Here is a 25,924-nt window from a genome sequence, read left to right on the forward strand (position 1 = left end):
ATTGTGAGGGTAAGAATATACAAAATCACTAAAATTTTACTGTTTATCTTTTACAATGTTTCTTTAATGCAAATGTAGCAATGTTGGGGAGTATCACCTTGCATTTTTCCTACTGTACCTTCTTCGTATTTCGATATTTTAACAATAAACATGGATTGTTGTTTTTTAAAAAAGTAACTACTTTAGGTTAATTTCCATCAGGCCAACTGAAAACCACAGATTCCACGCTTCTGACCTGGCTAAAATTTTCCATCCAGAGGCCAGAAAGATGGAAGGAGGGGGGAGGGTGCAGAAGAGCCTAAGGGCCAGTTCCCAGACTTGGCACAATTCTGTGCTGAATGTGGGAAGAGGCTGCAGTCGCTGAGATCCTGCTTCGCCGGGTGCGGAGACGGTTGGGGCTGCAGCTAATAAGAGGGAGCCCTGCAGCTCCCTGAACGAAGAAACAGAGCCCAGCTAGAAATGGCTGTAGCTTCGGGCTGCTACGTTCGCTCTGCAAGTCCCCCGTTCCTTGGGAGTAAGCCCCCCTGGAAGGAACGGGCCTTGCTTCTGTGTAATATCTGAGATCAAGGGAGCCGTTGCCGCAGGTCATCCCTCTGCTCTTAATCCGCTCCATCAGCAGAAAACGGGCAGGATTGATGCGGGGTGTGTGTGTGTGTGTTGCACGTGGCTCTCAGGTGCTTCCCTGCACCGGCTCAGCACGTCCCGCATTCATCTGGAAGCGCCGGATAATTCCATTAACGGCAGCGCTCTCTCGCCAGGCCGCCGGGCTAGCGTGGCTCGGCCCTTCGCGTGGCTTCCAGGCTCATTGATGAATTCCGCCTCTGCGCCTCCCGTGGACTTTCCCACGACTGGCCCGGACTCTTCCTTCCTTCCCCTCCCCAAAAACTCATTCTGGGCCTGCTCTCCATCCCGCTCGCGGGCTCCCCGAAGCATCCAAGGGACGCTGCCCGGCCAGGCTCCTCTTTCTTTTCCTGACATTCCCTTATCTCGTCCCCTCGGCTGGCTGTGGATGATGGGGGCGGCCGCCCAGGGCAATGGGAAGCCAGGCGGCCCCATAGAGAGAAACAACGGCGGTGGAGGGGGGTGGGTGCCGCAACGAGGCTCTGATCCCTCCGCTCAAGGAGGGAAGCAAATAGTCCGGGGGCCCCGCCCGGAGATTGGAAGGGGCGGAGCGACGGGCGGCGGAGGGGTTCGCGAAGGCGGAGCGGCGAGGCGGCCCTGAATCACCTTGAGGCTGCGCTGCGCCGTTCGCCGCTCAGAGAGGTGGAGACTCTCCGCGGGAATTGACCTTTGGAAGCCGGGTAGGTGAGAGGGGGGCAATTGGGCTGGGCAGGCCGGGCGCGGGCAAGGACCGGCCGCTTCGCTTCCGATGCAGCCTCTGGCATCCCCGAGCCCCGGCTCCGTCCGACTCCCGCTCCTATCATCCCCTGCCGGGAGCGCGGCTTTTTCCTCGCCCCCGCGGAGGAGGAATTGCAACTGCGTGTGTTGTGGGGAGGGGGAGAAAGGCGCGAGGTGCCTGGTGGGGGGAGGGCAAGTGAGATGCTGCCAATTAACCATCTCATTGGTACCCGATCTTTTCTATCAGGAGGTCAATGCGGCTATCCCAGCGGCCCCTCCACCCGTTTTTCACGTGCGAACGGCTCCCTTTCCCGTGTTTATTAGCCCGTGCAAGAAAAGCAGAAATCCAGCGGCCCCAATATTAATGAAGCGAAGTAGCGCATCTTAACCTCTGCCTTTCTCTCCCTTGTGCAAAACGGGAGAGCGAGCGGGAAGAGGCGAGCCCGGCTTCTTTCCGTCCCCCGAGGGAGCTGCGTGGGCCGGGCGCTGGCGGGGGAAGGAGCGGCTTGGCACGCGGCCCTTTGTCCGGGGCAACCGCCTCCCCAGCCCCGGAAACGAGGGCGGTTCTCAGGGCGCCTGCGCGGCTTCGGAAGCGCGCGCTGCCGACCCAGCGCGTGCTCGGCCTGGCCTTTGCTGGAAGCCCAAAGAAAGTCCCGCGTCCTTTCCCAGCACCGGCCCAGGATGCTGGAGCGTAGCCGGGGCCCTCGCCGCAGGCTGGGAAAGGCCGGCGCAGATACAGGGAACGGGGGAACCGATGGATGCTCTCTTGGGACCCCTTTCCTTTTCCTCTTCCCAGGCTCTCCATTAGCTTTGTTCCCCCAAATGCAAGGCCTTCGCTCCGGGGAGGAGGAGGTGGGAACCCCTTCCCTCCATTTCTCAAAAGGGGTGAAATCTGGGTGCACCGAAAAGCCTCGGCTTGGCCTGGGTGCCATCCCAGGAGCTCTTGGGTCTCTGCCACGAGGAGGGGAGATGATGGGGCAGGAGAGATCTGGTTGCACGTGGCCTCCTCTGACCTGCCTTTTCTCCCCTGAAAGGCTCTGGAGATGCAGCACCAGATCATAAATCAAGGCAGGCAGGGGCTTTTTATATATATATATATATATCTCACAAAGTCTTGCAAAAGGCCATAAAGGCAGACATAGATGTAGCATCCTTGTTCTCCTTTGTTCAAGGGCGTGAGTTGCTTTCCCCATTTTTGCAAGTCTTTTAGCCCCTTCCGTCCCTTTCCTTCATAGCTTTGTGAAGGTGAGCGCTCTCTCCTTTCAGACAGTGCCATTTGACCATGATGTGGCATTTCCTGGCATGACCTTCCTTACTGCCGCATGCTGCCAAATGCAGGGACAAAAGTAATGAACAAATGGAATCACTTTCCCTAATATTTGCATCTTTCCTTTCTGTAGTGAAAATGCTGCGCATAACTAAATTGTTTCTAAATTTCTGAACTGGCAGTCAATTCCCCTTTTATATTGGTTTTGGGGGGGGGGATTGGATGCTGCAACCTCAGGGCAATATTTTTCGAAGGAATGAAAGAACCAGGTCCGGGTGTACCACAGAATATTAGCTTAAAATTACTTAGTAGCAGTAAAGCAGGTTTCTGTAGTTCGGTGCCTCCAGGGCTCTCTTCAAATGCAGGCCATGGTGGTTGAAGATTATAGAAGTTGTAATCTAGTGTCATCCAGGGTACCAGATTAAGGTAGCTAGTGCGCAAAAACTGCCCTAGGGATACATTTGTCCTAATAAAATAGGCAATTGCTACCTTCCATTGTCAAAAGTAAAGTTGGCTCATTTTGCTATTGTTTACTCTGTCGGCTACATTCCAGAACCTTTTGTGATGCTGTACAAGTTGGTTGTTAGAACAATTTGCCTGTTGTGCTTTCCCAACCCCATTCCCGGGGCAGAAACTGCATAGCGCAAAGTCCCCTTCCATGTGCAAAACTAACCCCAGCTTATTTAAAAGTTATCAAGCCCAGTGCGGAGTTATATCTCAGTTAAATAGCAATCTCCCCCAATGGAGTGAGGGTCTTCAAAGCATCCATTCTTTTAAAGGCCACGTGCTAAGAATCTGGGACAGAGAACCTGAGGGTGATGGGGAGATGCTCCATCACACCAGATGGATCTTCCTACCCCTGCAAAGAACAAACTCGGGTTTGCTGTTCAGAAGCCACAGATATCCAAATTTTCATGAGAGATCAGGTTTTCCCCCCCATCTCCAAGTCCTCCCAATGAGGGAGGGGTGAACATTAATGTGGACAGATGGTAGAAATGTGATGCAATGCTCCTTACTCAGAAGGAGGAAATGACTGTGCAGAACGGTTGAGCAGAATAATTTTAACAAGTAGATTCTTTGCTGTTGCATTTTAATCTTGATATTACCAATTAACAAAATAGCATGGGAATTGCTGCCAATTAAAGTGATATATAAGCTTTCTAGACTCATCTTGGGCTGCATTAATATGAGGGGATTTTGTTTTTTGTTTTGGACAAATGTGAGAACATCCACATCTAAGGAAGACTTTTGCAAGCACCCACCCCTATTTCCCAGGCTGGTACCCTACTCTCACACTTTCATAGTCCATTACTACTGATCAAAGGTTGTGGAAGTGCCAATTTAAGCAACGCAAGTTGAGATGAAGGCTGACTGTGGCTTTTTAACAGAACGCTGGGATCAGTACATTGCTGGTGAATCAATGATAAATATACTCTACTCAAAATAAGGAAAGCACAGTTGCCTGCTTCAGATGTGTTCAAAACCCGAGTTTTTGTGGCACGCCTAGCTTGAAGCAATTTGCTGTGAAAATTGGTGCATAGGGTGGAAATAAGGTGCAATAGCAACTGGCTGCCAGTTTAGTGGCTGGGCGCAGTAAAGCTTCAGACACATGATGCAGCCAAGATTCATGGTCCCTAAATTTAGCCAGAGCTTGTTCTGTTCTTGTTGGTATCATGTGTTTCATTTGGCTTTCCGAGTAGTGATTTTATGATGAATGTATTTTATTCTCCTTATGTACACTAAGAGCATATGCACCAAAGAAAAATTCCTTGTGTGTCCAATCACATTTGGCCAATAAAGAATTCTATTCTATTCTGTTCTATTCTTTACTTTTTAAAGAAAAAGTAAAATGGTACAAATAGCTAAAGATTGGTCACTTCAAATCTTAGGGCCTACAGGCATGATACCTGAGAAAACCCAGGCATTTTCAAATTTGGAGCCACCCATTTCCTTTGTGCGGAAGATCACATGAGATTGGAATGTTAACAAACATGTTTTATAGCACTGCAGCATTTAGTGTCGTTTCTTATCTAATTTAGCATTTCGGTAACCACTCATAAAGTATGATTTTGAAGATTGTCACACGATTCCTGCTTTCACAGTTCACATATTTTCGGCCTGTGTCTCTCAGGTTAAGGCTTGTAGCCTCGTAAAAGTAAATCCACTTTCTGCAATGGGGTACCCTCCCCTCCCCTCCCCCATTAAAAATCGGGGTGCAGATGCTTGAATCACCACCTGTAACATTTGTCAACTTGTAGTAGCAACTGTGGATATCTTTTACAAACTCGCATTTCCAAAATTGATGGAGCTGTGTTAAAGGCACACTCATATTGCAGATTGCAGGCAAGAAGAACAATGAATTAAATCTGTATGCTGTTGGCTTCTCAGATTTGTGCAAAACTGACCATCATTAACAATGTTAAGACTTGCAAGCATCCAAACGCCTGAATTGCAACAAAACTTGGCCTGTATCTTTCCAACTAAAGCTCTGGGGTGTTTGTATAAATCTTCCTTCTCAGTTTATATTGAAATGAACATAAGTAAAACCACCTTTTAAAAACTCTCTTGACTACAAAGCTTTACCCGTAAACTTCCAGCATATGTCTTTCTCATCCCCTAAAGGTGAATCGATTGAGGTCGGGGATATCAATTATGACCTGCTAACATCAGTGACTTTGCAAATAGTTGGAACAGAGGCCTTCAAACTTGGCAGCTTTAAGACTTGTGGACTTCAACTCCCATAGCTGGCTGGAGAATTCTGGGAGTTGAAGTCCACAAGCCTTAAAGCTGCCAAGTTTGAAGACCTCTTTAATTAATTTAATTTAATTTAATTTAATTTAATTTCCAATTTATATACCGCCCTTCTCCCTGAGGACTCAGGGCGGTGTACAGCCAAGATAAAAAACATAGAATACAAATATTAAAACATTTAAAATATATATAAATTTTGGCCCGAAGTTAAGAATCACAGACTAATTAAAAGAATTTAAAAATTTTAAAAATTTCTTCTTAAGCCAACCCGGCTTGTTGAAAAAGATGGGTTTTCAGGGAACGACGGAAGGCATTGAGGTCCTGGATTCTTCTTATCTCCGGGGGCAACTGATTCCAGAGGGTGGGAGCCCCCACAGAGAAGGCCCTCCCCCTGGGGGCCACCAGCCTACATTGTTTGGCTGATGGCACCCTGAGGAGGCCCTCTCTGTGGGAGCGCACGGGTCGATGGGAGGTCATCGGTAGCAGCAGGCGGTCTCGGAGATAGCTAGGCCCGATGCCATGGAGCGCTCTTGAGTTGGAACAAGCAGAAAATATTTTAGGCCACTGCAGAATTGCTGCCTCCTTAGGAATCCGGCTGCATGGGGTTTCCTGGTATTGTACACAGGAAGGGTCCCCACGTGTTTCTCCACTGAATTAAAAAAGATTCTCCATTGTGGTACTTAAGTGAAAGCAAGCAGCATCTTCCATGACGTTAAAAGAGCTAGCTTTGACTAAGGCCTCTGGGGAGACAGAGCTCTCTCTTGCTTTAAAGCCGTGCGCACAGGGAAAGTGGCACGTAGCACAGGGCGGAGCTCCAGAGCTGAAAGCAGAGTCAGTCCGAAGCCCTGGAATGAACAGAGCATTCAAAACGTTCCCCTTGGATTCAAGAAGCAACAGCAGCTTTTCATGGGAGCTTGCGGAGCCCTGTTTAAAACTGAGAAACCGTTATTAAGTGATGGCTGTTCTTTTAGATGGCTTAAGTTCTTCCCAAAGTGAAATTGGGTGGCTCATTTGTTATGTCAGGGAAATGTAATTCTGAAAACGTGTCTGTCTTAAAAAGTTTTTATTTTTCTCATTTTGTTCTTTGAATTTGCAAGGCTGAGTTTGTGACATCTTGACTGCTCTTTTATGCTTGAGCGTTGTTTGGCCTGTGAGGGGTATAGAGTTAGACTTAGCTAAACTTAAAATCGCTTTAATTCATGGACATTACACATTAATTATTAGATTTATACCCTGCCTTTATTTTGTACAATTTGATATGGCAGTTAATTAAGATTAAATTTATATAGTTTGACCTTGATGATCTTTCCTAGCATAAAATTCTCCCAGAATTTAGCAATATGTATTTTTTTGAGTTACCCAACCTATTGTTAGCTAGAATTTGTAGCTACTGATGGCCACACCAATGGGAATTTTATGAGTTCTCGGCATAATATTTGCCTAGTCCTTTGAAGATTTATTTACTTACAGTTAAGTGCTGTAGTGGTGGAAGTGATTCAGTTTGTATTTTTCCCATAATTTTTGCCCTGTATTCAGCAGAAAGGCCTCTGAGGTTACACCCAGGCTCTCCATCACTCCTAGTCCTATCTGGGCTTGGATCATGGATATGGACTGGTGCAGCATGGTGCATAGGCTGTTACATGGAATTACAGCTCAGAGGATTAGCTCATTTATAGTGTCCCATCCCATCCCCCCCCCATTGGGTTATGTTAAATTTGCTCCCTCTCCTTCCTGAGTGAAAACAGAAGATAAATAATAGGAAACAAGGATATGATGAATTGGGGAGGCAACTGCTGTTTCCACTTGAGACTTCAAAAGATGTTTTATCCGTTTTTAAAATAATTTTATTTGTAATTTTTTCTTCAACATCCATAAGTTCTTAGTGAACAGTGTATTATCTGGGTCAATATATTTTACATAAATTCTGATAGTGATGTTACCATTTAAATATACGTAATCATACTTTTCCAACTTCTAACCTTTGTGTATACATAGTCATCATAACATGTTCTATTATATTTCAGCATACATAATATTTCTACTAATAATAATAATTCTACATAATAATACTTTCCCAATTTCTATTTTCTACTTCTTTTTTTCTAGCACGTTAAAATCACCACCATGTTAAAAAGTATTAAAATGTTTTATCCTTGAATACAGAATTGCTGCTACGAGGACAAAATGGAACGCCTAGAGACCAAAAGAGGCATTCAGAGCTCAGACTACTCTTGTTTCAGGTTGAAAACACTTCCCAAGTGAAAGGGTCTCTTCTCTCGCCCTCAAAGTGGAGTATTTCTGAGAATTCCGTGCATGGAACACTTAGAGATAGAACATTTGGTGGTACCTGCTCTGGAATGTTAATTCAGTACTATTAAATTTTGTGTTCTGGCTTTAGATATCAACTCTCAGCAACCATGTCTACCAGTGATGCTTTCATCCAGACCCAGCAGCTCTACGCTGCCATGGCAGACACTTTCTTGGAACACATGTGCCGATTGGACATTGATTCCCCACCAATCACCGCAAGAAACACTGGCATTATCTGCACCATTGGTAAGTTAGGGATGGACCCCCCCACCCCCCAAATTGTGGTTGTCTTGGGACACTCCTGCATGTTAGCTCAGTTCATGTACCGAAAGTCCATCTAGCTAAGAGACTTCCTATTAAAATCTCATTCCTGGAATATTTTCAAATCAATCCATTGACATACCTCTTCAGGAAGTTTTGATGCACTGAATGTTACCATTTAATAGGATAACAGAGTTGGAAAGGAGCTTGGAGATCATCTAGTCCAGGGGTCGGCAACCCACAGCTCTGGAGCCGCATGTGGCTCTTTCATCCCTCTGCTGCGGCTCCCTGTCACCGATCAATGCCACCATTTTGAGAGGAGCTTCCGGTTGGGGGAGGGGGAAGCACGGCGCACCAGGAGGAGGGACGGGTTTTCCGGTCGGCTCCACAATTGATAGGGCTTTTGGTTAGGACAGGTAGAGGAAAAAGGACGCCGCACTAGGAGGAGACTGGTGGGGGAACCGGACTTCCGGTCGGCTCCAGAATTAAGCGGGGGGCTTCCAGTTAAAACCTTTGTGGCTCTTTGAGTGTTTAAGGTTGCCCACCACTGTTGGACTAGATTCTAGTCCAATCCCCTGCACAAGCAGGAGATTGTATACCAGATCGAATTTGGGTTGGTCACCTGGACCAGAGATTTATTCTTCTGAGCTTTTGCTCAGACTTGTACTGGAGCCCATCTGCAGGAAATTTCTATCTACTGGAATATGTGCTTTGGGCTGTTCTGTGAATTGTGTTCATGTGGTGCCTTACTCATTAAACATGACTCACAGAACACCCCAAAGCATATATTCCGGTGGAGAGAAATTTCCTGAAGATGAGCTCCAGCACGAGTCCGAAAGCTCGGAAGAGTAAGTCTCTGGTCCGAATGACTGACCCAAATTCAATCTTGCATCGTTATCCGTGGACACGTATATTTGCTTTCATTTGTGAGACCCTCTAGTATTTCAGACAATGTAATTTCATGTAATTTATTTAAAATAAGGAAACCGGATGGATACATGCCAAGTAAAAAAAAAGTGAGCTAGAAACTTGGAGAGGAAGTGTATGGTCTTAGCTTGATAAGGAGGTAGGGATTTTAAAAATGGGTCTCTGCTCACAAAAGTTTTATCCCTTTGTTTTTTAGGTCCGGCTTCTCGGTCAGTAGAAATGCTGAAAGAAATGATTAAATCTGGAATGAACGTTGCCCGTCTCAACTTCTCTCACGGAACTCACGAGGTACAAGGGGAAAAAAAGCAAGAAAAACAGGGCAGAAATTGATGGGAATGGAAAGAGCCGCTTTCTGACATACAAGTGAAACAGCAGTAGTAAATAGAGTATTCTTATTCAGTAACCCCGAATTCAGTTAACCCAGACTAATCTTGATCTCCAGACTCAGGGTTGTAATTTCAGGTGTCCTGCTTGATGAAGCAACGCCCAACTTCATAAAATAATTCTAACAAAAGTAGACGTTAAAAAGTTCTTTTGCCCCGTATGCAATGGCGCATTGCTGTCCCTTCTCTGGTAAAATGAGATTGGGTTATTCCTTAAGTCTAAGGGCTCCTGCTACCTTCTACTTAGTTGACTTAAATGGTCTTCCCTCTAGAGATCAACATGGATTGAATTACTCCCGGTTTCAAATGGCAGCGGAGCTCAAATGCCTGGGTTAAACAAAACAAAATTGCAGAAAACGGAATGTGAAATGGGCAGAAGAAATACCGCGTAAAAAACTCCTGGCCATCTTAAAATAGAGAGTACTTGCCAGCAAGCTCTGTACAACTTCTAAACATATAGAACATATATCAGAAGGTCAAAAAAGAGCCTTGGTAGTACAGGGGTTTAAGGCACCCTGTTATTAAGCTTATTAAGACCAGCTGCCTGCAATTACTGCAGGGTTCGAATCTCGCCAAGGCTCAAGGTTGACTCAGCCTTCCATCCTTTCTAAGGTAGGTGAAATGAGGACCCAGTTTGTGGGGGCAATAAGCTGACTTTGTATAAATATACAAAAAGGATGAAGGCTATTGCTGAGCACATTGTAAGCCGCCCTGAGTCTTCGGAGAAGGGCGGCATATAAATCAAATTAAAAATAAAAAAAAAATAAAAAAAAAAACCACCTCTCCATCTTCCTTTAAATCTCGGCTATCACTCCCCCTGTTACTAGATCCTGCTACATGCCTTCAAACAAGATCTTGCAACACTGATTTGGTTAGCTCTAAGTATCTCTGCGGTGGTTGAAGCAAATCTTTTTATTTCCCATGTGGTGTTTGAAAGCAAAAGGAGATTTTTGCGGAATATGTTAACTGTGCTCCCGGGACAAGGTGGTAACATTTTAAAGGATCCAAGTAATTCCTGGAATGAAAGATTTCCCAATCTGATAAGGTAGAGCATCTGTTGGTCCAAAATAAAATCAGATCTGCCTTAGGGATCAGTTCTGTGGCCTTTGAAAAGCATTGCACTTTAAGGTCACAAGAATGGCGGTACTTTGCAGGAGAAGAGGACAATCCCACTTCTATAAATAAAAGCAGCCATCTCAGCATTACAACTTTGATTAGGAGACACTCCCTTCCCTCCCCCCATCTACATCTTTCCTTAAAGGCCACCAGGCTGCGGGTGGCTTCCGAAAGGTCAAACGACAGACTGAGCCATCTTACTAGTGGAGTTTCAGTTTAGTGCACAAAAACCCCATGCCTTGTTCACCTGCCTTTCCTTTTTTAAAAAGAGGCTTCCCCACTTCTTAAAGCTTGATCTTAAATTAATAGATTCTCAAGCATCGTATCTACTTGCAGACGAGCTGAGAATTTTAGGTGCCACAATACCCCTCAAAAATTGGGTTCAACTTAACCATGGATGAACTTACCACATATGGTAATAAAAGTCCTCGTATATACTTGTGGATAAGCCTATTGGGATATGCTGACCCATGAATTTTTAATTAAAATACCATTAGATAACTGTAAAAACATAAAAATTTCAAGCCTCATCTTAACTGCCGATGGTATATTTTTCATGATATTTTGGTTGAACAGTCAGTTTACCCGCAGAATGGGCTTATCTTCAAGTATAAGTATATATAATCATTACCAAATTAAAACTACTGATTTATTACCTTCTTTAAATCTTCCTTAACTGACTTAGAACTAAGGAGAAATTTCCTGATAGAACAATTAATCAATGGAACAACATGCCTCCAGAAGTTGTAAATGCTCCAACACTGGAAATTTTTAAGAAGAGGTTGGATAACCATTTGTCTGAAGTGGTAGAGGGTTTCCTGCCTAAGCAGGGGGTTGGACTAGAAGACCTCCAAGGTCCCTTCCAACTCTGTTATTCTATTCTATTTATGGAATATGTTTAGAATCTGGCAATGCAAATCAGAATAAAACTTAATCAGAGTCTTGGTGCTCCAGGAGTGAATTGAAATAATTCTCTAGCATAAAGTCTCTTGTGGGATCTTGGCTTAATTTTTAACCTGAGTTAGATCCAAGGGTTTGTCAGTAAGTTCAGAGATATACATAAACCTATTGTCCCATCAAAACAACGGCTAAGTGTGGGTTTAATGGATGGTGTTTAGCAAATTAAAGGAGCAAGATTAAACTAACCAGACTGTTACTCTTATCATTACATCATGTTTGCATGTTCCTCTCGTTTAGTATCATGCAGGAACAATCAAGAATGTAAGAGAAGCTACCGAAAGCTTTGCTTCCGATCCAATTTCCTATAGACCCGTCGCTGTTGCCCTGGATACCAAGGGGCCTGAGATTCGAACTGGGCTCATCAAAGGGGTAAGTGGGTTTCTGTCTTTGCGGTGATGTGGTTATTGCAGTTTACACTACTATTTATTCTATTTTGCAACCTTCTGACAAGCAAAATCAGTGGGGCAAGGGGGGGAGCCAGACTTCACAAGCCATGTTACTAACTAAAAACATGGGTTCACCTGTAGGAAGAAAGGTCGTAAAATGGACTAAAACTCACTTAATAGCTCACTTAGCAACAGCAATGTTGGGCTCAATTGTGGTCGTAACTCAAGGACTGCCTACTGTATTTTTCGGACTAGAAGAGAGACATTTTTGTATCCCAAAAGGGGGCAAAAATGTCTGTGCGTCTTATAGACCAAATATTGCTAAAGCCCCGCCTACCCGCCAGCCATTTTTTTTTTTTTTGCCTCTACACGCCCTGTTTTCGGGCCTTTTTTCAGCCTTTTTCAGGCCTCCTTTTTGGGCCCATTTTCAGGGCTTTTTTGGCCTGTTTTGGGGGTTTTTTTTGGCCGGTTTTTGAGACTTTTGGGGGGCCTCCAAAATGGACCAAAAAGAGCCTCAAAAACAGTCCACAAAAAGTCTTGAAAACGGCCCTAAAAAGCCTCAAATATGGGCCAAAAAAGCTCCAAAAATGGGCCGCAAAAAGCCTCAAAAATGGGTTTAAAAAGCCTCGAAAATGGGCCAAAAAAACCACCCCATAAATAAGCTGGAAAAAGACTGGAAAAGGGCCAAAAAAAGGTAGGCCAAAAACTTTTTGTTTTCCTCTTCTAAATTTAGGTGCGTTTTATAGTCTGAAAAATACAGTATATACTGTTTCTTAACAATATAAAAGCAGATCCCTGAGCAGTTATATAGTAGAGTTTCCAGATTAATCTAAAACGGGAAGTCATACAGAAATGGGGGAAAGAATCAGCAATGGCTTTTCTGCCCCTTCCAGAGATGTTGCTTTTTTGGGGGGGGGGGGGAGAGGGTCTTTGAATGTGGGGCACCAGAGTGTCTTCCGGAGATTAACTTTTGATTTATGCTTGTAGAGTGGTACAGCAGAAGTGGAGCTCAAGAAGGGTGCAAATCTGAAAGTGACTCTTGACAACGCTTACATGGAGAAGTGCGATGAGCATGTATTGTGGGTGGACTACAAAAATATCATCAAGGTGGTGGAAATTGGCAGCAAAATCTACGTGGACGATGGCCTTATTTCCCTGAAAGTCAAGGAGAAAGGTAAGTTTCGAAGGCATCCCGATCAGAGTCGTTTGCAACAAGATGGGCGGCAAATAAATTTAATAAACAACTTCCAAATAACGTACCCAACGTCTTAAATAGAAACATAATTTGGACCCACCTTTTACAAAATCCCACCTGTTCTGTGGGGTCCCTACAAACTTCACAAAATCACAGCATCGCCACTTAAGTCACGTGCAATGATGCAACATGGCTTGATGATATCTCAACTCAAAAGGTAACAGCGTTCCGTGCGCTTTTGGCATTGAGTCATGCCGGCCACATGACCACGGAGACGTCTTCGGACAGCGCTGGCTCTTCAGCTTTGAAACGGAGATGAGCACCACCCCCTAGAGTTGGGAATGACTAGCACATATGTGCGAGGGGAACCTTTACCTTTAATTCCTTTTATTGGGGTGGAGTTGGGACCACTGAGTGGAGCTGAGCATTTACTGGCCGGATGCCCTTCCTGACGCCTATGCAGAGTTCACAGCAGATATTTTTCTCTTTGTGCCCTCTTTGTGATAGAGGAACATCTATCACATCCATCATTGCCTAGCATCAAACTCTCAGCCTCCTGAGTGTGAGACAAGCTTCTTCACCTCTAGGCCACCATGCTGCCTGATTAAATGTTATCTATACTATAATCTCTATAATAGCCAATTTGACCAAAGCTCTTTTGCAAAGATGCCAAGAGCCTACAAGAGTTAAAAGTGACCCTGTGAATCCCAAAGGTGCTTTTCCAAAAGGCAACTGGGCTTTCTTTTTCAGTTCTGAAGAAGCTTCTTGGATGAGAAGCAAAACGTTTTCAAGGGAAAAACAACCAAGAAAGTCCAATTGCCTTCTGGGGGAAAAAACCATCTTTGGAACAACCATTACCTGGATGATTGAGAATCTCCATAGACATTGTGAACCTGTTGACATTTCAAATCCAACATCGTTTGGATTCAAATGTTGATGTTTCAAATCCTTTGCAGGTGCCGACTTCATCATGACTGAAATTGAGAACGGTGGGTTGTTGGGTAGCAAAAAAGGTGTCAACTTACCTGGGGCTGCCGTCGATCTCCCTGCTGTTTCCGAGAAGGACATCCAGGATCTCAAGTTTGGTGTGGAGCAGGACGTGGACATGGTTTTTGCTTCCTTCATCCGTAAAGCGGCTGACGTCCACGCCGTCAGGAAGGTGCTCGGGGAAAAGGGAAAGAACATCAAGATCATCAGCAAGATTGAAAACCATGAGGGAGTGCGCAGGTGAGTAGCTGGTTTAAATGTCACACCTGACCCTCCTCTAATAGAATTCTTTATAGAATAGAATTCTTTATTGGCCAAGTGTGATTGGACACACAAGGAATTTGTCTTTGGTGCAGAAGCTCTTAGTCTACATAAAAGAAAAGATACGTTTATCAAGAATCATAAGGTACAACACTTAATGATAGTCATAGGGTACAAATAAGCAATCAGGAAACAATATCAATATAAATCGTAAGGATACAAGCAACAAAGTTACAATCATACAGTCATAAATGGAAGGAGATGGATGGTGGGAACGATGAGAAGATTAATAGTAATAGTAATGCAGCCTTAGTGAATACTTTGACATTCACTAATATAATAATAATATATATATAATATATATATAATATAATAATGATATTCAGGCCTTGCTGGATAATTTTATCCTGGCTTTTGTTTTGTGGTGGGATATTTATCCTAGAAACCGAACTCCATGGAGACAGGACTTCTGGAATTGCTTGCTTCTCCACTGCCCTTCCTTTAAAATGTCACAACTGTCCTTGGCTTCTCTCCCAGCATCGCTGCCTTCCTTTCCCATAACATATAACCCTTCCCTCTTTGCTTTTCAGATTTGATGAAATCATGGAAGCTAGCGATGGCATCATGGTAGCCCGGGGCGATCTGGGTATTGAGATTCCAGCCGAAAAAGTCTTCCTAGCCCAGAAAATGATGATTGGCCGATGCAACCGAGCTGGCAAGCCTATTATCTGTGCTACTCAGGTATTTGAAGGCTCTGAGCAAAGCCACTTAAGGGCTCTGCAGTTCTTAATATGGCGTCTTGTGCCTGTATCGTTAAGGGAAATAAAAGAGGGCAGAGTTTAATGGAGTGCGTGAAATAACACCAAAAAAATTACTTTGAAAGCTTGATGGAACCATTAGAGCATCCTATAGGTTAGCCTAGAATTAAGGATTTGAACGTGGCTAGCTAGCAACTGGGATTGTTGATACCCAGCAGAACAGATTTTACCCTGTCCTTTACAGTTTTTGCAGAGAAAGACTGTAAAGAAGTTTAAACAACTTCTTGAAGAAAGTTGGAGAAAGTAAATTCCTATTCTGCTTCATTGGACTGGCAGGGAAGTATTGCTGTTCACTAGGACACCCCAAAGCCAGTGGCTAATTCAGGAATCCAAACACACAGACACCCCTCTAAACTTGTCCCGGGTATCCATGATGTTAACCAAAAGTTGTAACTCAGCTTAGAAGACTGGAAAAAATAAACTAGTGATTGCAACTGAAGCATATACACGAAAAGGTTTAACCCTATTGAACGATGAGAACAATCCCTCTCTTATAAGATGATCTCCTCCAAAAGTAGGTTGAATTAGAATTTTAGCTAAGGACTCTTAGAGGGACAGGGACACGGTGGCTACGACGCTGAGCTTGTCAATCGAAAGGTTGGTAGTTCAGCGGTCCGAGTGCCGCGTAACGGGGTGAGCTCCCGTGACTTGTCCCAGCTTCTGCCAACCTAGCAGTTCGAAAGCACGTAAAAAAATGCAAGTAGAAAAATAGGGACCACCTTTGGTGGGAAGGTAACAGTGTTCCATGCACCTTTGGCATTGAGTCATGCTGGCCACATGACCACGGACACGTCTTCGGACAGCACTGGCTCTTCGGCTTTGAAACGGAGATGAGCACCTCCCCCTAGAGTCGGGAACGACTAGCACATGTTTGCGAGGGGAACCTTTACCTTTCCTTTAGAGGGACTGTAAACGTGGAGATGGCAGAAATTTAGAGATGGTTTGAGGCTGAATCACCTTCACCTTTTCACTGCGAGTGTGTAACCTTTATTTTTCCTGCCAGATGTTGGAGAGCATGATCAAGAAACCCCGCCCGACACGTGCGGAAGGAAGCGATGTAGCCAATGCTGTGCTGGACGGAGCCGATTGTATCATGCTGTCCGGAGAAACTGCCAAAGGAGATTATCCCCTGGAGGCTGTCCAGATGCAGCACCTGGTAAGTTGGCCCTTCAACACTGGCTGCTTTAGAAGCACCGGCTCTCCCTCCCAGTTGCCCATCCCAACCAATCCTTTCCCAGGCTAGTAGCTAGCATTTATAGCCAGCAGCGGCTGGTCTTCCCCTTGACCCATCCACCTAGCTTAGTGTCCTCCAGATCTGTGAAAATTAAAGTATGGCATATCTGGAGAAGACGAGCCGTGTTTGGAGAAGACAAAGGCTTTCTTATGGGCATGCTGGTGTAACATCTGGACTGGGAATATAGTAGATTTGCAAAGCCTGAGGCCCTTTCCACCTGCCCCTTAGGTTGCCAGATCCCTCGTCTTCAGTTTTAAGATCTTTCGTGGGATCCCTATTGGAATATGAAGAGAATTGCCTTGGCCCCTTGCATGTTGATTTCCATAGTTTTAATTATCTGGGGTTTAAAAGTCACTTGGCTTCTTTATGTTGCCCGGAGGGGAGGAAATCCACAACGTGGAAATACGCGAGTCGGAATCCCAAACTCATTTCTGTCTCAGCCCTGGAACTTACTGGTGACTGGGGTGGTGGGACTGGTGGTCCCTTGGATTTTAGTTCTGCTGATGAACTATTGTGCCCTTGGAATAGTACCCAATTTACAAAGTGTGCATGACTGACCTCATAAACTGCCAGAGAACTTCTCTGATCTGCTTTGGAATTTTGTTGTAGTTTTCCCATTGACCAACCTAGCACCAAATACCAGAATTAAAAAAAAACTGATTGCGTTGGCTGTTTGCTGTGGATTACAACAGCCTTATAACCTACTACCGTCAGCTGCAGTGTCAGGTTAGTTAGCTTCCTCCAAGGCGCTCCCCTGCTGTACGAGGATACTAACGCTACCTCTTGGCTTGGGCCGAATTCCTCTGATAACTTCCACGTCCCTCATCACACCAAAGAAAATGATTCCCAAGGCAAAGAGCATGATTATGTTGTCATACTAATCCTCTAAAACCCTTTTGTTGTTGAAATGAGCAAGTACCCCAATAGCTTTCTAGAGCCTCTGTATCAGTGGGGTTATTCAGCCGGTTCTATCCAGTTCGGGCAAACCGGTAGCAGCGACTGTGGGAGGCTCCGCCCGGACGTTATCATGTCCATTTTTGACACTCTGCACATACACAGAAGATCCTGCACAGGGTTCACGCAAGTAGGCAAGAGCGCACCCACGCAGCTCCCTTTATGTGAGTGGCATGCATGCACAGCTGCCTCTCACAGCAGATGGAGCATGCATACACGTACACACTCGCTGGCCATTCCCATGGCCCAATTGCAAACCCCTCATGGCCCACTAGTGGGCAGTTTGCCCCACAGATTGGGGACCCCAGATTTAGGGCCAAAAGGCTGGATGAAATTTAGGAAGTATTAGTCCGTGCCCACCTAACTGGTACAAAAGTTCTTCCAAAGTATTGGAACCCAGAGAAGGATTGATTCAAACCTCCAAAATAGCTTGTTGAAGACATTTCTAGCACCAGCCAGAAACATTTACACACAGAAAAGTTGACCTGCTTTCTAATGGCATTCAGAGATAAAAAGTTAAAATTCAACCTTCCTGTTCATCTCTTATTTTCATTTGAGAAATACCTACAAAGATCCTAGGGGCCCTCAACCCCTTGCTGGGGTGTCTTAAATTTAACTGACTTTTAAAAGATTTAAAAACGAAGTGTCCTGTTTGCCATAAGTATCTCAGGAGAATTGTGGGCCCGCAGAACGTTCTTCCTTCGTTTTCAATAAGTAAACACTCAAATTATAATAGTTTGAAATAAGGGAGGGGAAGAACAGCCCGATTTGGCGACTTGAAGGATATTGAAACCCTTAGGCTTCCAGGAGTTGTTAAAAGCCTTTTTGAATTATAATCGGAACATGCTTTTCCTAGGATGACAAAATAAAGAGGAATTTTGTCTTTATGGGGGGTGCCTTCCCTCCTATTAGCCTCCATCTCTGGTCTGGAGCCAGACACACATTCACGACATCGTCCTTGAGAACAGATCTGCTGCTGTAACAGATTCCCAGAAGGGTATTTCAGGTGGCATTTAAATACAGCTTCTAAGATTCTCCTCTGCTGATATCACTGCCTTCTGCTGAGACTAACCATCTGTATCATGGTGGGTTTCTGGCTTTCTATCATCTTCTCCGTCTACCAATCTCTGTAAAATTCACATTAATCATGATCCTTAGGGGCTAAGGTACAGTTAAAAAGTGTAATTTCCAAAATTCGATTATGTCGCTTTCCCTAATGTGTATCATGTTGCAAATCATCCTTATTGAATCTTACCTTAACTGCCTAGTTATAATAATCTGGAATGTGTAGAACTCTGCATGCTTTAAAAATGCTACCCAAGTCTCAACTTTTGGCTGAGAAGAACACACACAAGCTAATTCCTGAAACGGGAGGGACATACATCTTCATTTGTTTTGGGGATTAACTGTTATTTACAAAGAAGCTACTTGAACCCTGCACTGGATAAGGGAGAATATTTGAATTGGGGCAAATTCTTAACAAAGCAGCTGGCAGATTCTCTTCAAGTGGAACCTCTTCCAGCCAAATGAGAGACTTGGTTTCCTGTTAAAAAATTAGGGTGGTGCAGCAACAGAGTCCTCAAACCTCAGAATATTTTTTTTTTAAAAAATTCTGTTCCATAGCACGTTAATGTTGGTTCTGCAATCAGAGCTTAGAACGGATGCCCTGAATCCTTCTGATTTAGTTAATGGATTTGAGCAACTCGCCTCTCTCCCACGTGGCCTGAACGATATCCCACTCTTGAACGCTGATTTGTGGCTTTGGTGGTGGTTCAGATTTGGGAAGCTGATTGCTGCCTCACCCTCACCGTCATCACGCATGTCAAATAAGCAATTAACTCTCTTTTGCCTTATTAACGTGATCACATCACTCGATATATCTCTTTCCTTCTTTTCTGTGTTGCTCTACCCTTCCCTTCCTTCCCTCCCTCCCTCTCGCTCTTGGCCTACAGATAGCTCGGGAAGCCGAGGCCGCAATCTTTCACCGTCAGCTGTTTGAAGAACTTTACCGTCACACTTCTGGCAGCCGGAACCCTTCTGATGCCATGGCTGTAGGCGCTGTGCAGGCCTCTTTTAAGTGCTTGGCTTCCGCTGTGATAGTTTTGACAGACACCGGCAGGTAGGGCTCAGAGTTAGCCAGAGTAACCCAGTAAGCTTGTCTGGAAGATTTGTTACTGGTAGTTTTGAGGTGCTCTAAAAAAAAACAAATTTCCAGGTGGTGCTCCATGCCAGTAGGGTTCTCCCACAGCACTCTTAAAACTTAAAAAAACCAAAAAACCACCTGCCTGTCTCCATCTCTCTTAACCAAGCAGGATTTGAGGTAGGTCGAAGCAGACTCAGAGAGGTTCGCAGTCGTGCATGAAGGAACGAATGCACGGGTCAGTGGCCGACAGGCGTGGGGTGATGTGGCAAGTCTTGCACCAGGGGAGGCCAGGCGGTGGATGCAGACCAAGGAGGCCGAGACTCACCTGCTCTTGTGGAGGATGACCACCTCTGTCGTCCGTCCGTCCCCAGCAAGATGGCTCAGCTGGGTTGATTCCTACCTTGGTTGCTTCCACGCTGGTTCTCTCCGCTCGACCCACCATCATCCCACCTTCACTCTTACGGCTAAGCGATGCCTGACGTGACCGCCGTCACCCGAACGCATGTTGCTCTTGTAGATTGCTCGCGAAGCCGAGGCAGCCATCTTTCACAGGCAATTGTTCGAAGAGCTCCGCCGGCTGGCCCCCCTGAACCGAGACCCTACCGAAGCCGCTGCTGTGGGTGCCGTAGAAGCCTCCTTCAAGTGCTGCAGTGGGGCCATTATTGTGCTCACCAAATCTGGAAGGTAGGAGGAGGCGGAAGGTGCTGGCAGAAGTCGCGAGGACTTACTCGGATGGCCAGATAACAGACACGCCCTGCTTCTGAGCCTCTCTCTTTCTCCCTCTCAAGCACAGGTTTTCAGTCTCTGGATGGAAGCACTGCTAACGTAGCTTTGGACTGGGTCTTCCCAGGCCAGGAGCTGCTTGTTTAGCCAGTGGTCCTCCAGCTTCGTAGCACCACTCTGAAGCGAATAAACTCTGTATGGGGTTGGACAAGAAAATAAAGAAAATAAAGGCACCACTTTTAATAATTAAGTTTGTGTATCACAGGCTTGTTGGCCAGTGTTTCCCAACCTCCGCAACTTTTGAGGTGTGTGGGCTTCAACTCCCAGAATTCATGCTGGCTGAGGAATCCTGGGAGTTGAAGTCCACATATCGCAAAAGTTGTCAATGTTGAGGACTCAGATTGTGGGGGCAATAAGCTGACTTTGTATAAATATACAAAAAGTATGAAGGCTCTTGCTTAACTCATTGTAAGCCTCCCTGAGTCTCTGGAGAAGGGCAGCATATAAATTAAAGCAAAAAAAAAAAACTCTCAGTGAAATAGCAGCTCGCTGTGGACATGTGCACAAACGAAAGGAGAAGCAAATGCTAGTGGAAATTTTCAGGGGCTCATAATTTGTGTGGGAAGGTCTTAAAAAGCTTTTAGAAAAGAGGGCACTTCCCAGGGCATAACTCTCCAGCAAATTATAGATGACCTGCTTTGGTGGAAAAGTTGCAGGGTGGTGGAAATAAGTTATTGAGTGGGCAATGCCCCCACAGCTCAACAGCTGTGCAATACACTCCAAAAAGAGTGCCACTGAAACTTAAGTTTGATCTCATTTTTATCAGCACACAAGTTTTGCACATTAAAGGGGGTGAGTTTGCTTGTGATCCAGTGTATGATGGTACCCAGGCCACCACACTAAACCCTAATGTTTATTTGAACATAGTGTGTTGCAAGAAACACGGCAACGGCTTGGTTATGCCAGGTTCAGCATGCCAAGCAACTGGCTGGAAGTTTGCAGTTGGTTTCTATATCTGTTGAAACTGCAGAGCAAATTTATTTTCTGCAAATCAGACCAAGCAAGTCTGCATTAATATTTGCAGCTAGAATTGATGCAGAGTTCTAAATGACTGATTCTCTGAAACGAGGATTATCTGCAGAGGGGGGGGGGAATAGTTTTGCAGCTGCGGAATGCAGATTTGGAGGAAATAACAGAAAAAGAAGCAGCTGAAATGAGCAATCCACATTATATTGGCACACCCTGTGAAATTAGAACATACTTCCTGCTAAACCTTTCTTACTGTTTTCTCATAAAGAGTTCCTACCTACTGTTTACCTGTGAGTTCTGAAATACTGCGTCTTGCAAATATAATTTAATTCTGGATTGTATTCCCATAATCATATTTCTGTAAAAGCTTTCAATCTCTTAGTAGATACCAAATTGCCCTCATTTGCAAATACTTAAATGCTTGATGTTGGGGGATATTGGAAAGAGAAACCAACAATGTTCCATTTAGAATGTTCTAATTCTGTAGACTAGTTGTTTCCTCCTGGGAACTGATATTTTATAAATATTAGAACCAGTTGAAGCCGTGATGTGCATGTATTACTCTCAGGGTCTCTTTTTCCACCCTTTGTGTCCTCCCGTTTTAAAGCAAAACGTGCACTTGCAGAATTGTGTGGGTCCAAGCCAGCTGGCAGCGGTGAAAATGATTTAAGCTTCCCAAATCTTTTCCAGATCTGCCCACCTAGTGTCCAGATACCGACCACGGGCTCCCATCATTGCTGTGACCCGTAATGCTCAGGCCGCCCGCCAGGCCCACCTCTACCGTGGCATTTTCCCTGTGATGTGCAAGGACGCAGCCCTGGACGCTTGGGCTGAAGACGTCGATCTCCGCGTGAATCTGGGGATGAATGTTGGTAAGTCATTTATGGGTCTCGGCTTTCCTTCCTGCAAGATGAGTGTGGGAGCCGAAGGGAGCTACTGCTGTGAAAATGCACTTTCCAGAAACTGGTAACATTTGGGGGGTTGATACAGCAAGAGGGGGGGGTGTTTCCAAACTTGGCAACTTTTTAAAGACTTGTGAACTTCAACTCCCAGAATTCCCTAGCCAGTCATGCTGACTATCCCAGCCCTGTGGAATGAACTGCCCCCGGAAATACGTAAGATCTCCGACCTCCGGGTGTTTCGCTGCGCTCTGAAGACCCTGTTGTTCCGCCAGGCCGGGCTATTAACATAACGTTTTAAATTGGGGTATTTTAAATTTCTGGGATTTTAATTGGAGCCTAATTATTTAATGATTTTAAATTTTAATTATTGTTTTGTTTCTGTGTTTTTAAATAGGCTGTACACCGCCCTGAGTCCTTCGGGAGAAGGGCGGTATAGAAATAAAATTATTTATTTATTTATTTATTATTTACTATGGAATTCTGGGAGTTGAAGTCCACAAGTCTTAAAAGTTGCCAAGTTTGGAGAGCCCTGTTCTAAGAGGTCAGAGTAGATTGTCCATTACAGGCAGTCCTCAACTTACAATGGTAAGTGAGGTCCAGAATTACAAGTCATAAGTTGCAGTTGTACGTCGAGGCATTACGTGACTAGACTTTCCCCAAAGCATAATGGAAGCTGGATAAACAGTTTGAAAATTGTGGTCACATGATTGCACCACAAATAGCCATAAAGGTTACCAAGCACCCAAATTGAGATCATGTGACCACAGAGGGAACATGGTCATCATAACTCTGCAAATGGACTATAAGTAGCTCTGTGGAGGCCTGAAGTAATTTCATTGAGGCTCAGTGGTTAGAGTGCAGTACTGCAGGCTACTTCTGCTGACTGCCTGCAGTTTGGCAGTTCAAATCTCACCAGGCTCAAGGTTGTCTCAGTCTCCCATCCTTCAGTAAAATGAGGACCCAGATTGTTGGGGGCAATAGGCTAATTCTGTAAACTGGTTAGAGAGGGCTGTAAAGCCCTGTGAAGCGGTATATAAGTCTAAGTGCTATTGCTAAGTGGGGAAGGAAGGAACTTGTTGGTGCAGTGATTAGAATGCAATATTGCAGGCTAATTCTGCCAACAGCCAGCAGTTCGATTCCGACAAGCTCAAGGTCGACTCAGCCTTCCATCCTTCCGAGGTGGGTAAAATGAGGACCCAGATCGTTAGGACAACAGGCTGACTGTAAAGCATTCAGAGAGGGCTGTACAGCGGTATATAAATGCTATTGCTATTAAAGACGGTCATTAAGCGACCAGTCGTAAGTCAAAGGACTACCTGTGGATTCCACATCAACCCGTCCTGCTTTCTCACCTTTCCTATTTTGGTCTTTTTCCAGGCAAAGCTCGTGGATTCTTCAAGTCAGGGGATCTAGTCATCGTGCTTACCGGCTGGCGCCCTGGATCTGGTTACACCAACACCATGCGTGTAGTGCCTGTCCCATAAAACGGATCCCGGCAACGAACACCCCCTCCTCCTGTCTCATCCCCCCCTGTCCCTCTCGCATTAGACCAGCAACTGCTTGCCATTTTGTTCTTTGTCTGTAGAGCGGATAGTAGTGACTGCCCTAAGCCATCGAGTGCAGTAACTGGGGGTGCGGGGGAAAAAAAAGAGACTTCAATTTAGAAATACTTGAAATAGTTTGATAAGTGGAACCTCCTCCCCCCTTTTCTTCCTTGCCCCGGGCTATCCGGCCTTATTTGTTAGGAGCCAGTATGATCCAGCAGCTGGGGATTGCCCAGTTTCTCTTCTGGAGCGATCTGCTCTGCCAGGGAAACTAGGAATCTTGGCTGACTTGTTTAGTGCGGCATTGTAGGCGAGGCTTGGTGTGATACTTGTCTTGAATCCCACCTTCCCAGCCTCTCTCTTCCTTTCTGTGAGTCTGTGTTGTCAGCACTCTGCCAAAACACTCCACTCACGAGCTCTGCTACATCGTAGTTTGCTCGATCTTGCAGGGCCCTTCTGGTTCTTGCTGCGAGATACACAAAGAATGCTTGTTCCCTTGTAAGCCACGATGCGCCTCACTTGATCAGATCGACACACACTCCAGTAGGGGTTGACACGAGCCCCCTCTCCTGCCCCTGGGAAGTTTTAGAAAGCCAAATCTATTAAGTCTTCTGTTCCTCCTTGCCAGTAGACCTGAGGGATATCAGATTATATATATTTTTTTCACAGTGGGTTGGTTCAGGAATAGATTGTGCTGGTTTTTGACAGCATAGGAGGATTGGGGGGGGGACCAATTTTTGCTCACGAAACACAACGTGAGCGAGCCAGGCCACCGGAATTGTTCCCATCACTGCACTCCACCCAACCGAAACTACCCAGGGTTGCTTGTGCCGCTGTTGTTGAGCTGTCTTGTGTTCAAGTTGAGTCATGCCTCCTGACAGTGCACTCTGTAACTCTCTCTATACATTACCTGCTGTTTAAAGAAATGCATCGGATTGTCAGATGCCACTTTATACATCAATAAAGCAGAGTTCAACCCAACTTTTCCTGTTTTGAAGTTTACCAACCTGTTGCTGGGTTGCATGAGAAATAAAAGTGAATCTGGGAAGGGCTGGAAAAGAGTATGACAGGCAACGTCCTCCTGAAATGGCCTTTGGTTCAAGCGGTTATTAAAATACCACTTTCCCTTCTGCAATAATGGTACAAATTGAGCCCAACGTCTTCCCTTCCACACCCAAAATAGCAGTATATACTTAGAGAGAAAAGTTGCGATGGAAAACGAAACATTTATGTGCAATCCTGTAAAGTAAGCCCCTTGTTTTCAAGGAATTGCATAGCTCCCAAGTAAACTTCTGTGCTGCACTATTGCTTAGCATGTATAGTTTAGGCTTTTTTTTTTTTGCATGTAACAAAAAGGAAGATAATAAAGCTATTAGGAATTCCCGTTATTTCATCTTTACGTTTATACATTTTGCTAAAATGTGTAGCTATAGACCTGAAAATAGTTCAGCTGAAATGTCAAGAAATATAGATACTGAAAATCTCAACCAACTACCGTGTTTCCCCGAAAATAAGACCCTGTCTTATATTCTTTTGAACCTTGAAATAAGCGCTTGGCCTTATTTTCAGGGAGGTCTTATTATTTTGGGGCACATGGAGCAAGATGGGACTCCTCTTGCTGTCTTACCTGATTTCCAGCTCTGTCACCCTAACCAGAGGAAATAGTGGGAACCAGCTGCGCGTGCATTTAAATATTTTTGGGGAGGGCTTATTTTAGTGCATGCGATCAATAGCCCAATTTGGCTTATTATCTGAGGTCTTATTTTTAGGGAGACAGGGTAGCTCTCCAAAATACAACACCCAGAAGCTCCCAAGCTCTTTTGAGAGTTACAAAGCCATATTCAGTGGTGAGTAGTGAAACAGCCTCCATCCAGCAGGTGTCCCCAGATGCAATCGAACCGGTTTTTCTTTTTTTTCAACCTTAACTTTTTTTAAAGTTGTGTGGACTTCAACTTTCAGAATTCCCCAGCCAGCAAAGCAAACTTAAGTCAAATACCTTCCCCTCCAGATCCATCTGATTTGTGATGCACCCAGCAAAGGACAGCTAGGGGGAAAAAAAAAACCCCTCCCAGTTCTTGACACAAGATGTGGCAGGAGCTCCTGTGAGATTTGTGTCAAGCAGAAAGGGCTGCCCTCTCGGGTTCCCCCTGCACAGTAGGAGTTTCTCCAGGGATCTGTTAATGAGGCTGTTCCTGGTTTGTAGCTTCCAGCGGAAGCTAACAAATCTCTCTAGTAAAGACTGCAGAGCATCTCACCTGGCGTTGAAGGTTTTGGTGGGGAGTTGTGTGATTTCTGTATAAGTAATTGCTTTGGACCAGGGCCCATTTTTGCAGGTACCCATGGCCAACTGCCATCCTTGGCACCCCTATTTTTTTTTAAAAAAAAAAAACCTCCCTGGTGAACTTGCTCTGTTCCCCTGCCTTCCTTCCTTTCAA

The 25,924-nt window shown here is 45.0% G+C and overlaps 1 protein-coding gene across 2 annotated transcripts; it reads left to right on the forward strand.

The window, feature by feature from the left end:
• The first annotated feature begins 1,192 nt into the window (after nt 1-1,192).
• PKM (pyruvate kinase M1/2) lies at nt 1,193-24,470 on the forward strand. 2 transcript variants are annotated; one of them, XM_070953721.1, is made up of 11 exons: nt 1,193-1,301; nt 7,755-7,912; nt 9,051-9,142; nt 11,551-11,682; nt 12,687-12,873; nt 13,851-14,121; nt 14,733-14,883; nt 15,964-16,116; nt 19,101-19,267; nt 21,734-21,915; nt 23,323-24,470. In XM_070953721.1, exons 2-11 carry the CDS (start codon nt 7,774-7,776, stop codon nt 23,427-23,429), a joined length of 1,581 nt encoding a protein of 526 aa, XP_070809822.1. In that variant the 5' UTR covers nt 1,193-1,301; nt 7,755-7,773; the 3' UTR covers nt 23,430-24,470. The 2 variants fall into 2 exon arrangements, with proteins under 2 accessions (XP_070809822.1, XP_070809821.1); XM_070953720.1 differs by lacking the exon at nt 19,101-19,267 and adding an exon at nt 19,809-19,975 and having other exon boundaries at nt 1,194-1,301.
• The last annotated feature ends 1,454 nt before the right edge of the window (nt 24,471-25,924 follow it).

Source organism: Pituophis catenifer, unplaced genomic scaffold (genome assembly GCF_029215685.1).
Source record: "Pituophis catenifer annectens isolate HBS135680 unplaced genomic scaffold, rPitCat1.0.hap2 SCAF_14, whole genome shotgun sequence".
Taxonomy (NCBI): Eukaryota; Metazoa; Chordata; class Lepidosauria; order Squamata; family Colubridae; genus Pituophis; species Pituophis catenifer.

Bases quoted from the DNA above. Each gene is read 5' to 3' on its own strand.
- PKM (XM_070953721.1), top strand. From the start codon at position 7,774: ATGTCTACCAGTGATGCTTTCATCCAGACCCAGCAGCTCTACGCTGCC. The intron at 11,683-12,686 runs GTAAGTGGGTTT...TTATGCTTGTAG, and splicing joins GAACTGGGCTCATCAAAGGG to AGTGGTACAGCAGAAGTGGA. The intron at 21,916-23,322 runs GTAAGTCATTTA...GTCTTTTTCCAG, and splicing joins GAATCTGGGGATGAATGTTG to GCAAAGCTCGTGGATTCTTC.